Source organism: Cygnus atratus, chromosome 3 (assembly GCF_013377495.2).
Source record: "Cygnus atratus isolate AKBS03 ecotype Queensland, Australia chromosome 3, CAtr_DNAZoo_HiC_assembly, whole genome shotgun sequence".
In the NCBI taxonomy this organism is placed as follows: domain Eukaryota; kingdom Metazoa; phylum Chordata; class Aves; order Anseriformes; family Anatidae; genus Cygnus; species Cygnus atratus.
In genome coordinates this window covers 117474464-117488317 of record NC_066364.1, presented here as the reverse complement: position 1 = coordinate 117488317, position 13854 = coordinate 117474464, and the positions used below count along the sequence as shown (strand labels likewise).

The following is a 13854-nucleotide window of genomic DNA, read 5'->3' as shown; positions in this document are numbered from 1 at the left end:
TCAGTCTCAGTGTAACCTTGTGCTAAAAGATGGCTCAACAATTAAAATAAACAAAGAAATGGCAGGGGGCAGGGAAAAGAAAAAAAAAAGGAAACAAGAGAGGATAAGAGAAGCACAGCTTAACTGACATGAAAAACACTGAAACGTCACCATGAACAAGGTTTTCTTCATTATTACTAAACTGAACCCTGCACCGAGATAAACAGTGAAAGTGAAATCATAAAATGAAAAAAATGGGTATTCCAACAGGATATAATGAACAATTTTTCACTATGATGACAAAGTTTTAAACTTTGAAAATAAAATAATAAAAATGTCAAGAAATTTCAAGAAAAAAATCTGTAATGCAATTAGCAAAATATTTGTTATTACAATTGCTGTGACCAACTTCAAGGTATCTGCTTTAATATTTTAGACTTTTTGACACGTCTTCATATAATAAGGTAAACTTTACGATATTTATTCATATAATAAGGTAAACTTGATGATTTAGTTAAGAACTAACAAATTATTTTCTGTTGTTTGTATACACAGATAATACTGAAATTACAATAAAACAATAAATTATTATTTAAATAAAATAAATTTAAAATAATGCCAGTATAACTATCCTTTCTCCCCAGTTTGTCCTCTACTACTATTTTGTGCGCTCAGGTTCACTTCATGGTATGAAACACTTTACTATTTTGAATGAATTATACTTCCTCTGCAGTGTCATTTTCTGAGGTCTAATGTATCCAGGCAAATAGACTGGAACAACTATTGTGAAATACTCCAAAACAGCACCACGTAGACATTTTTATGTCCTATTCCAAGTGCCTTTGCCTGCTTCAGCATAATCCAGTTTGGCAGGAATTGAACCAGTACTGAAGAAAGGTATTCCTATTGTAGAGCAGTAGTATAACACTAGGAGAGTATTTTTGTTGTTGTTTTGAATAAAACTTAGTGTTTTATTTCTAAGTTAAGTAGGTTGTAAGCAAGTATTCTTTGCAGAGAAGGCTTGTATAATAGTATTTTAGCAACAGACATGAAATGGTCAGTTTCATGCTGTTAACTGAAGACTTTGCTCCTCTTCTAAACCCGCAGATTAGAAACTCTTAACAGAAAATACACAGAAATCTCTGTAATATTAAAGAAAAAGTTTTCTACATTTATTCATCAAGTTCTCACACTTGTGAAAACACATTGAGCAATCCACTGGTAGTGTGTAATCCCCTTGTATTATTATAAGCCCTTTTTTTTTTTTTTTAAGCATCCGGACAACACCAAGAATTCGTAGAAAATCATTGTAAAGAGGCTAGCTCTATGCTGAACATATTGAGATCACTTGCTCAAATCTTATTTTTTTTCTGCAACAGTCCAATTTCCAAAGAGTACAGTCGCTTAACATCTTAAAGGATATTTATACAAGCATTATGTGAACAGCATACATGCATAATCCCCTATGAAAATAAATATATATATATATATCCATCTATTAAATGGTAAACTGTAAAAAAAAAAAAAAAAAAAACACAGTAAAACCTAAAGCTATGAGAACAACCCTTCTCCCACATACATGTTCTGTCACTTACCAAAATAGTTTTCAGCTCCACCATAAAACTGACAAGATCTGGACAGCTGTGCAGCCTCTGGAGGAAACAGAAGAACACAGCATCAGTGCATTTTCATCTCTTAACTTTTAATGGTAAATAATTTCCATCTAAAATTTCCATCTACTTTTCTGGTATCAAGCCACTAAAAGAAAGAAAAAAAACAAAACAATACAGCAATTAAAGAACAAAACACCCAGAACACAGGGAACTTCAGTGAAAATTTTCTGCCACCTTTATAAAATAATGTCACATAACAAATTTATAAAGTTTGTGAAGACTTTACACTTCATGTATTTACAAAGACATTTATGAATACTTCAGTCTTCATCAGTGAGAAGAGAGGCTTTTGCATCACTCAGAAGGGTTTTTGGTTAAGTTTTCTTTAAGAACTCTCCAGACCCATTTGCTTTCAGATCCTGCACATGTTTAACGGATCCCTATCCATCTTCAAATGCAGCAGATATTTACACTTCACTTTCTTCAGCTCTCTACCTTTGGTTACTCTATAGTCACAACCCTTGTTCTACAAAGGGATGCACAGTCCGTCAGATAGTTTCTCAACCAGCACATGTGGCAAAGATGCCTTCTTAAAAACAAAGTATTCTTCATGACTGGAGTGCTGTTGTATCCTTGCTCTGAAGTTTCATGTGGACACAGAGATTTAACTTAGATTTCCTGACTGCCTGCAACACAGAATGAGCTGGATAAATCAGTAATTCACGTGATTTCTCCTCCATGTATTATGAATAGTTTATAAAGAATTCTATACATCTATATATGTAAAAAAGGAGAAAAAAATCTGTTTCTAATTGAGATGTTAAAGAAAATTCCAGTAAGATGTCATCTGCAATTTATTTAAAAAAATTTTATCCTAATCTCCAAAAAAAAAAAAAACCAACCCAAAACAAAAAAACACTACTAAAAAAAAATATTAAATGTAAGTATTTTCTAAATACTATCTATCTCACTTCACATTAGCCTGCAAATACTCAGGCATTTCAAAATAGCAAATCTTGGCTATGCAGCAAAAGGAGAATTCTTTAACACTTAAAATAGGTGCATGAGTACTAGCATTTTACAATCATTATACATATACATTTAACAGAATTGGTTTTAAAAGTAGCATACCTGCTTTAAAATATGCCGATATCCGTGCAGTATCTTCTTTAGTTGCCAGCTACACTCTATCCTAGACAAACAGTACTTTGTATTCATTTTAAATTAACAGTACATGATTTTTAGAAAGGATCGGAAAGTCTGGTGTCCAACAACATAAGTTTTTCTTTAAAAACCACAAAGGAAGTAAACAATACTTTAAAATTTCTTTGAGCTCTCATATTCAAAGTTATTTAAAATTTTCAAATGTCAGTATCCATGGCCCATTAAAAATTAAGCAGACATTTACCTATAAAAACCTTTATTCTTTGCTGAAAACAACAACATAATTCTTGAAAGCTAATATGACTTCATAAAATATACCAATATTTAAAAATGGTATCCTGAAAATGTCAAAGTTACCTATAATGCAGTTTTAACTACCTGACCTAGAATGTAATTAAGCTGTCTAATACCACAACTGTTCGGTTTACAGCAGGGTGGCCTAGGCAGAAGCACAGAACACAAAGATGCCTGAACACCTGCATGTCTACACACAAGCCCCTCCCAAGACCCCCAACATTACTCTGACAAACAACCCCACCACTAAGAACAGGGGTTTTAAAGTTCAGTAACAGTGTAATAACCAGAAAAGGAAAATTATTGTTAGTGCAGCTTTTTTAACTTCAAGTAAGTCACTGCTTTAATTTATAACTTTGCGCTGAATTGAAATGGTGACATATAAATGATATATAAATGACATATAAATAGTCTGATTTAAATGAACATTTCCCCCAAGTACATTGGTTTATATATAAATATAACCAATTAATTCCAACAGGTTTCAAACTTAATTAACAACAAAATATTTTGACGTGGGCAACACTTATTATCAGCGTTTATTAACACTGATGCTGTACAATTTTGTTGCAAGGTTAAGTTGAAACCAGTAAAAGTTAATTACCAATACTCATACTGGGAAAAAAAAAATACTAACTCAATTTCATATCCATCACTGCTTTTATCAAAATAAGCTTGGTTTCATATCTCCTTACACATTTTTTTTTCTCTGTAAAACTATCTTACCTTGCATTTTTCAGTTGACAATCTATTGGTAGCAGTATCCGGATATGGAAGTCTCTACCCTTAAAAATAAGCATTTAGTTAATAGGAAGGCAAGCAAAGAAAAACAGTTAGAAACTTGAGGGAAATATTCCCCATAGTATCAACTACAAAGCAAGAAAGTTTCTTGTCTGACTTTCGGGAATATTATTCAGAATTTCTTCATTTAGAAAAAAAGCAGCATGAGTGACAGGTAGGAATAATCCTGTTTTTAATTCTGAAGTTGAAATACTCTTGACCTCTGTAACTCACAATACTCAGTAAGAACTCTTCAGCACATCGCATTTTATAAAGCAAAAATAATAAGCTTTAGACGAAAAACACTATCCAAACGTGGACAAAACCAAGAAATATACTTTAAGCCAAGTCATACCGAAGTATATGAAAGTCTGTCTTTGACTCAAGTAAAAGAGCAGACACTTGCCACAAAAGTACTACACTAAAAAAGAACTCGGGCACTGATTCACAAAACATTTTGTGCGAGGATTTAGAAACCATAAACTCAACTAAGTTATGTTTCGTTGCAACTATGTTAACTACATTAACACATTTTTCTTCTTGTGCAATCCTTATGATGCAGCTCCTAAACACCATCCACTTGTCTTTTCAGTAATTACCCTGATTTGTGATCCTCCCTTTACTTTCTTACAGTATGATCAAAATAGGACTGAAAGAAAGAAGGTTTGAGAGGTTTTAACACCTCCCTGAAATGAAGAAGGCGCTTATCTTAAAACTTTTATTTCAGGGTGTTTCATCTCAGTGTACCTTGAGTTACATCCACAGACTCTTGAGATTTCTCCAGCAGAAAGGTATGAACAAAACCAGGTTCCCTGTTATGATAAAATGACCAGTTCTCTAATGTTTTATCTCTGCTTCAGCAAGGCCTTCAATACTGTCTCCCCTAACATCCTCCTGAAGAAGGATGAGCTGGGCGGACAGTCAGGCGGACTGAAAGCTGGCACAAGTGCCCCCGGGCAGGACTAAGTCCAGCTGGAAGCCAGTGATCAGTGGTGTGCGTCAGGGGTCAGTCCTAGGGCCAGCACCATTTAACCTTCGTTAGTGACCTGGAGGACAGGGCAGGGCACACTTGGCAAGTCTGCAGAGGGCAGAAAATTTGAGAGAGCAGTTGATACATGATGTGGTCATGCTGCCATGCAGAGGGATGCGATAGGTTAGGGAAACGAGGTGACGGGAACCTCACAGACCAACAAAGGAAAGTGACAAGCCCTTTAGCAGGAGAGGATTTAAGCCCATGCACCAACACATGGGGGAGGCTGACCAGCTAGAGAGGTCCCAGCAGACACCAAGCCGACCCTTCACCAAAGGGCCTCCTGTACTGTGTCAGGTCAAGGAGGGCAATGCCTCCCCTCTGCTCTGCAGTGAGGAGCGGCCCCTGGAGCACTGGGTCCTCAGCTGCACCCCCAGTACAAGAGGGACAGAGGCATATTGGAGCTAGTCCAGGGAAGAGCAGTGAAGGTGATTTAAGAGCCAGAATTATCTCTCAAGCAAGAAGCTGAGGGAGCTGGGACTGTTTAGCCCAGGGAAGAAAAGGGATGAAACTTGCCAATAAATACAAACACCTGATGAAGGAGTAGTAAAGAAAGTGAAGCCAGGCTCTTCTGAGTGACACACACTGAAAGGATGAGGGGCAGCATGTAGAAGTTGAAATACAGGAAGTCTCACTTAAATGCAATGAAAAAAAATATTAACAGTGAGGGTAGTGCAATGCTGGAACAGGTTGCCTGAGAGACTGTGGAATCTCCACACTTGGAGTTACTCAAAAAACAGATGTACATGTGCTCCAAAAAGCAAATGCAACCTGCTCCAGGTGACCCTGCTAGAGGACCTTCTGAGGTCTCTTCCAGCCTCATCCTTTCTGTGATTCTCATAGGCAAAACCAAAGTATCTGCTTCAGAGATGAACCCAGCTCACTGGCACATCAGTAGCTCCCAAACTCATTCAAAGCTAGTGCTAAACACCCTTAAACTAAGAACCTCAAACTTTGCTACCTTATGGTGTTAGCCCTGACCAAAACCCACACCTGGGAGCAGACGCTCATGCTTACATCTTGACCTCAGTGTTAAAGCCAGGACACGTCCTAACACAAAGCATGTTAAAACTGCAGCCGTGAGCAGTGCACACATAAACACACACCCACAAGATGCACTGGAAGAGTTAGATGAAAGACTTTCCTGAGTCCTGACTGCAAAGCTACATTTTTGTGCATGCAAGTGTGCCACTGCCCAGCTTCTGACTTTTATTTTCACAGGAAGAAAACGCACGTTTTCTTCCCCTCAAACCCCGGGCTAAGCCCCAGCTCCGGCCTCGCCCCAGGCCCGGCAGCTTTCCGCCCAGCACCGTGCCGCAGCGGGGCCAGCCCGGTCTCCTCGCGGGGTAACGGCCGCCGAGCCGCGGTACCTGCGCGGTGACGAAGCCCTCGTAGGCCGTCCTGTCCCGCTTCTGAGGCAGCAGCAGCGGGCACTGGCGGAGCAGGGCCGCCGAGCCCGCCATATCGTGCCGTGTCGCGCCGTATCGTGCCGCACCGCCCCTCGGCCGCCGTTCGAACGCGGCCGCCGCCGGCAGCGCCCCGCCCCCAGCATGGCGCAGGCGCCACATGGAGGGGGGGTGGAGGCGGCGCAGGCGCGGCCGTTTGGGCGGGAAGGGCAGTTAGGCGGGCGCGTGCCGGCCTTTGGGGACCTGCGGGGGGCACGGCGCTGAGAGGCCCCGGTGCTGAGGAGGGCGGCTTCTTGGCGGAGCAGTCCGCGGTGCCGCCCGAGGCAGGCAAGGCAAGGCAAGGCAAGGCAAGGCGAGGGATCAGTTTGAGATTTTTTATACGTATTTCGAGAGATCCTAAGGCCTTGCGGTCAGCTAAAGCTGTGGAAAAGTGTGGAAGGCTCAGCAAGGTGTCGAGGAGGCAGTGTTAGCAGGAGCTCAGCCGCTCCAGGCCCAGGAAAGAAGTGGCTGCAAGTTTTTTCTCCAGCAGCTCATAGAATCATAGAATCGTAGAATATCCTGAGTTGGAAGGGACCCATAAGGATCATTTAGTCCAACTCCTGGCACCACACAGGTCTACCCAGAATTTTAGACCATGTGACTTAAGTGCACAGTCCAAATGCTTCTTAAACTCTGACAGGTTTGGTGCAGTGACTACTTCCCTGGGCAGCCTGTTCCAGTGTGCGACCACCCTCTCAGTGAAGAACCTCTCCCTGATGTCTAGCCTAATCCTCCCCTGTCTCAGCTTGACACCATTGCTGCAGGTCCTATCACTGGTGACCAAGGAGAATTGGTCAGTGCCTTCCCCTCCACTCCCCATTGTGAGGAAGCTGTAGGCCGTGATGAGGTCTCCCTTCAGCCTCCTCTTCTCTAGGCTGAACAGGCCAAGTGACCTCAGCCGCTCCTCCTAACGTCTTCCCCTCTAGTCCCTTCACCATCTTCATCGCCCTTCTCTGGACACTCTCCAACAGTTTTACACCCTTTTTGTACTGTGGAGCCCAGAACTGCACACAGTACTCGAGGTGAGGCTGCACCAGCGCAGAGTAGAGCGGGACAATCACTTCCCTCGACCGACTAGCAATGCCGTGCTTGATGCATCCCAGGATCCGGTTGGCCCTCCTGGCTGCCAGGGCACACTGCTGGCTCATATTCAACTTGCTGTCAACCACAACCCCCAGATCCCTCTCTGCGGGGCTGCTCTCCAGCATCTCGTTGCCCAGTCTGTACGTCAGCTGGCAGCGGCTCTCTTCCTGCAGGGCTGGGAGAGAAGTGAAAGAAGTGTTTGTACCCCTAGGTCTTGGGCACTTACCTTGGGAGAGCTGTACGCGGGGGTTGCTTGGAAATAAATCTGTGAAAAGGGGTCATGCTTTGAACTCCCTTAATTCTTACAGCATTGTAGTGGCTCTTAGAAGTCCTGCCGCTACATGAGGGCAAGGAGTGAAGATGAGGCCTTGCTTGTTCATTTGAGATAGATGTTAAAAATCAGTTGTGTTCCTTCTGTATGCTGGCAAACTGCCAGTCCTTTATGTAAATTCTCCCAACGATTTGCCCAAGCATCAGGTGTACTGCGCACAAACAGAGAGGTGGAAGCAGGATCCTAAGATTCGCCATTTAAATTCTTTGTAGTAAATGTTTTAAGAATATGTGCTAATGAAAGTTTATAACATATGCTGGTTAACACGATTTTACATTTTGCAACTGTCACCGATTAGTTCCAGACTTTCAGCAAATTACCAGTTACTGAGAAAGACGTGTTCTAGCAGTTCAGTTCTTTGTAAGAACAAAGGGTTGCTCTGGTGGTCATTTTTTGTTCTCTTTCAGAGAACTCTGCACAATGTAAGATTCAGTTAGCAAGTCAACAAAAAAAAGTTTTGAGTATATGCACAAACAGGTTTTAAATACTGTAACATTAATCTGTATGCCCATAGTTTGCTCCCTAAAGCTGTTCATATCCATTTTTCTACCCAGCGTGGCTCACCTTGAGCATTTAAGTTAATGCTTCATAGTTAATAAATAATACAAAGGATGCAATTAACTCAAAATATTCAAATACTCAAATTCAAAAACTCAAAATATTTCTTGAGCTGTTTTATCTCAGTATCTATTACACTAGAAGTTACCTTATTTAGTTGGAAATATGTCTATGCTTTACAAAGTACAAAGATTTCTTAATTACACCAAATGCAAAACTGAAGACAATTCTTTTTGTCCTTTTGGCCATGTTTATCTTAGTGTCTAACATTAAAACAAATGTCAAGCTGCTCTAGCCAAGTGCAATTACAGATTAATATGTCTAAATAAAACAAAATATAATATCAGAACCTAAAGTTATATTAGTACAGGGATCCAGAGAGCAATTACAATCATTAACTTCCTCTGAGTATACGTTACACTTTTCTTATAAAAAGCAGTTTAGCCTACAAGAAGCATCATGTTTCTTTGATCTGGCACACAGACCTTAGCATTTTAAAAACAGGAAAGTAACAAGATAACAGCAAGAAAGATGCATGACAGATACCCTTCTTACAGCAAAGGAGTCCTGGTTTGATCTTTCAGCCACAGGTCACCTTTGCTAATCATTGTTTCCCTGGAGAATCATAAAAGATGTTATTAATTTTTTGTCCATTCAAATACAGTATTCAGTCAATTAATATTATTAGGAATAAAAAAAAAAAAAGGACTTAAGTGGCAAAATACACAGTATGAAGACCAAACACTTGAAAGCAATAATCTCTGAATATTTAATAGGCTAGGTTTTGTTAGTAAAATTATTCCACAAACAGAGACAGCAAGTATGTTCACAAAAGGCAATTCATGCAAAACCACTTAGTAACCTAAGAAAATGACATGATTTCCATGAATTATTTTTAAGCTTAATTTTGTTTTATTTAATGGTATTATGAAAGGCAAGAAAATAACAGTGCATTACTCTCCACGTTAGTATCTCCAACATAAACCAATCAATTTTACATGATGCAAAATTGCTAATACTGTTATTGCTGTCCTTCATCATAACTCAGTGTCATTTTATTCGTCTTGCCCCTAAGATATGACCTGTGTATATCCCCACCTTTTTCCACAAGTCCCCTGAGTGACAGAATCTCATCCTAATCCCATTTCCATTTAGATGTTACAGAAAAGCATCTGTAGACCTCAGAGGGAGTAAGTAATCATAATGGAAAGATAATAATATGTTTATGAAATCTGGATTTTATAATAGCAAATTGAAAAATTACAATAGTATTTCAAGCCACTGAAGGTCAATGTTACTAAGAGTGTAAAGCTGTCAATCAAGTATTTTCAAACTTTCACAGTTCAGGCTGTATTTTAATACATAACTGTTTCAGAGAGCACCTCTCTTCTGAGGCAATTCCTCTGCTACCTGGTGATCACGTAAATCTGGTGGCAACAGTTGTAATGATGCCTTTTTTCACTGAAGTCAGAACAACTCGATAGTCTAAAAGCTATGCCAGAAGTATAAGTATCTGTATCTGATCAGAACCCACTGACGAACGGTGAAACTTAACCAAGGTCCTGGGCAAAAAACTAGTATTTAAACTCTGTCCTCAGCGGATTAAGGGGTTTTCCTCTCTTAAGCTTCAGTTTTTCACTGCTTGAAAGCACAACACAGACACGGTAGCAGCCATTGGGACTAGATTGAACTTTCTGTGACTAAACCATCAGGCTGTGTTTGTGATTTGAAAGAGGTTTTCTTGTATATCTCCAGCTGAATGGCTGGCTCATTGTTGTAAAAGATACTTCTGTTCTTCCCTTCGCCCTGTTCCTGGCCGTGCAGCCCCTTCTCACCTACACCCATTCCAGTTCCTGATTTCCTTGTAAACTGAATTTGTTTGTTTGCTGATCAAAAACTGATCGCTTTTTTCATGATTTTGTTTTAGGCTGGCCTGGCTTGCTGAAGCTGCGATGCAAGCACTAGAGCTAACATGAAGAAAGCATCAGGAGGACACATCCACAAGCTGCACTACTCTCTTTGGAAATAGCGAGGTCTTAGATCAGCCACTAAGAAGAGCACAGGTGAGAACCACCAGGCTTCCCATAATACCACAGTCCTAATCCACTGCCTGCTATTGGCAGTTTGCACGTATCCCCCTTGCTTTGTTTTACGCACAAAATTTTTGCTACAAAATATTTCTAGTGATTAGTGTAGAGTTGTCTTACATTATACTTTATTTCTGGGTATTTAAAATCATTTTACATGGTTAAGTAAGCAGTGGATATTTTAAAATGTCTTAGGTCTAGAGGGCTATCAAAGCTCACATTCATCTTCGTACATATATACAAAATCTTGGCACTCTGTTTGGCAGATGACCCAGTGAAATGACTAATGTATAAACATTAATGCATTCACATAAATTAACTTCTGTGCATAAAGTACAGACACTTTAAGCCCAATTACATCGTCTCGAATTGTACAAATACTCCCTTTGCAGGCAGTGGCAACACCAGAAGTTGAAGCCAGTCCGTATGTTGTATTGATTCTAAAGACACAAGAGTATACAGTTAATCCCTTTCCAACCTTGCAGAGCACAAACTCTTGGAGATCTTCCAAGCAGCCAGATGAAAGTTACCTTTCAGAACCAGGGAATGTATGTTGTTAGAGATTCCAAAAGATTCTGGGCCAAAATCTGGCCTTGCTTTTGTAGGTGTCAACTGAGAATATTTCAGTGGAGGTGTGTATATATATACGTCAATGTAAATACAAAACCGATCATTATGTTGCAAGACAGAGTCTAATGCTAATGTCCTAAGAAAATCAAATTGTAGATGAAAACATTGTGTTGTACCAGCTAGAAGTTTATGACCCCCAAAATATTTGACAGACACTTCATGATAGCTTTGATCCAGTTCAGAATCCTCAGATTTCAGTGTAGCTGAATCAAAGCAGCACTGAGGTTGAAGTGTTAGTAAATGACATTGTATTCCTATTGTGTTAAGATGCATTGTTGACTGGCTATGTCCCAACCCTAGTGTGCATTGTGATCAGTGTTTTCTAGCACAATAAGATAAAAATGCTCATATTATCCAAAATGAGCATGGTCGTGAAGACAGAGACATATTGCTGATCATCGTTTGTCCTATATTTTCAAGGCTTCTTCACAATGAGTTTAGAAAGCTTACATAATGAAAGTAAATTTTGAAGTGAAACTAAGTGTTTTTATAGATTTCAAGGTGAAATAAGAATAGTATACCAAAAAAAAAAAAAGTATACCAAACACTAATTTTAAGAACACTAAGGTCAGAAAGGTTGCCTAGTACATTACAAATGTCCTTAATTACTTTTAATTCTTGAACCATTTGAAAGAGTTGCCTGAAAACTCACAGAAAATCCAGCCATTTTTCATAGATAGCAGTCTGTAAATCAGGGCAAATCCATTCTGTGTCTTAGAAAGAAAGTTGAATACTTACTATTCTGTCTAAATTTAGAGTTGAATGTGATCAGGGCCTTAGAAATTCATTGTATCTGCATGTGCACCTTAGGAAGAAAGGTAGCGTTTGTCTAGATTGTTTTTCAAGCCAGTATATGTGACTCTAGTGCTTTTATGAAAAGCAAAAAGTTTACATTATCCACTTTATTACATTCAACTTTATAATAGTTTTAAGTAAATGCATAAGGAGAGCAGACTATAAAAGCAGAGACAACAGTGTGCAGAAATTAGGAAGAAAAAAGAAAAATACATAATGTATGATGTAAAAAGTCAACAGATAAAGAAAATTAAAAGGATTTTACTAGAGAAAAACAATTTCATTTTATTGTAAAGCTCTAAATGAATAAAATAAAGTCTTTGAATGTGAAGATGATTAAAAAGACAAAATCATTAGCTAAAGATATTTACAAGTTTAGACTTTCATTTTGATTGTAATTTTAATTAGCTGGACACTGGGGGGGATGAAAATGAAAGCCTACATCATCTACTTACTCTTTAAATTGCATTCCACCTTAATTTTCTGCTCTTCAGTTCTTAATTTTCCTCTATTTTTGTTCTAAGTAATCCGGTTATCAGAATAAAGTGATTTTCTCTCAGCCAGGTTTAACATTCAGTGTTTGAGTCTGTGAACCAAAAGTTCACCCCACTGCTTCAATTTTTATTCTTTCAATAGCAGAAACTCTCCAGGAAACTTTTCCAGTCTTTTGTCTGTACAGCAGGGTTCTTTATGTACACATGACAGTTATGTAGCTAATAACAAAGGATTCTATTTTAAAAATAATTACATTCCATTTACACAGTTTCCCACAGAATTTACTCATAAAATGCAGGATGCACCAAAAGATTAAATGCCATTTTCCTGTTCATTAAAGCCATTTTTCTAAATGTAGTTGAGTTATTTGCTTTTTTGTCTTGGAAGAACCACATACCCAAGAAGTGGTTAGAGTCAGTTTATTCTTAAACAAAAGAGCTAATTACATTTAGGGTGTGTCTGCAGCGTACATTTAACTTGCAGATTTGCATCCTAATCTCAGTCCATGGCCAGATACTGCTTTCTGAAACAGCACTGCTGGATGCTGAGGTCATTGTTGACCTCTAACTGTCCTTTCTATGCCAAAAATGGCTTCCTCAAGTGGTTTGTCTAGGTGAAGAAACACAGTGGATCCTGCTTCTGGCAGAGCCATCCAAATTGATTTAAATACTTGATTAAAGTGATTGAAGAAGATTATGATGCCTTTTCCAAAAAAACTCTGGAAACAGAAATCCAGAGCTGAGACAGGTGCTGCAGGTATGTGAGCAACAGTCTAGTTAGCGTGTGAATGTCTGTCTGTGTGAAGGATTCCTCACTGTTTTTGCCTTCCCCTGAACACTTCATGTTGTCCAGTAATATGGGATTCTTCTGCAAGTTGACTTGTAGGATGACTTGTGTTGCCCCACAAGGAAGAGCTGTGGAAAGGGTATAAAGGGCCTATTAACACATTAGGGTGTTAATCTGCACTGAAAATAGGTTTTATAGAAGAGGGAGCAAACCTATATTTCAGCCCATGACCTAGCCAGATTAGCTGATCTGAGCTAGAAGTATCTACACTGCAACTGATGTTTTCTTTTAAAGGTCAGCAGAGGAGTTAATACTTTTTTTCAGTAAGTACTTGCTCCTTTCCAAATAATTTCTCTTAGGAACAATTCAGTCCCGAGAGTTGTTATATACTGTTATTATAGTACATGATTAGTTTTAGCTGGCTAAAAATCAGCAAGCATAGTTTGATCTTGACAAGATCATTTCATCTCATTGTTTAAAAGCAGTTCACTCACAGGCCCCCATTTCAGGGAAGAACACAGATAGTCACTCAGGCCCTTTCTGGAAGATGGTTTACAATGAATATATAAAATCTTCAGTGTAACCTACAAATAAGCTCTCTTTTTAGTGTCATTTTAGTTCAGATCAACAATGTGCTTTCGAACCAAATCTCTGATCGTCCCTATATTCTGTACTTTGATTCACATCACGGTGTAGTATTGAAGCACATGAACTAAATACCCTTTGGATTAAACTCAAGTAGACAATGCTGTGATGCACCCCAGATGCAAATGAGCATTCAGTC

The 13854-nt window shown here is 39.1% G+C and overlaps 1 protein-coding gene across 2 annotated transcripts in view; it reads right to left on the bottom strand.

The window, feature by feature from the left end:
- Positions 1-6406, bottom strand: part of FANCL (FA complementation group L) — a 29353-nt gene extending 22947 nt beyond the window's left edge. Inside the window, exons 1-4 of one of the 2 annotated variants that reach the window (XM_035552913.2) lie at positions 6231-6406; positions 3777-3835; positions 2724-2784; positions 1575-1631 (exon numbers count right to left, since the gene is read on the bottom strand). In XM_035552913.2, coding sequence (XP_035408806.1) covers positions 1575-1631; positions 2724-2784; positions 3777-3835; positions 6231-6323 — 270 coding nt within the window. In that variant the 5' untranslated portion in view covers positions 6324-6406. The remainder of the gene's footprint in view (positions 1-1574; positions 1632-2723; positions 2785-3776; positions 3836-6230) is intronic. The other variant, XM_035552914.2, reaches the window with a different exon arrangement.
- Between the last annotated feature and the right edge of the window lie 7448 nt (positions 6407-13854).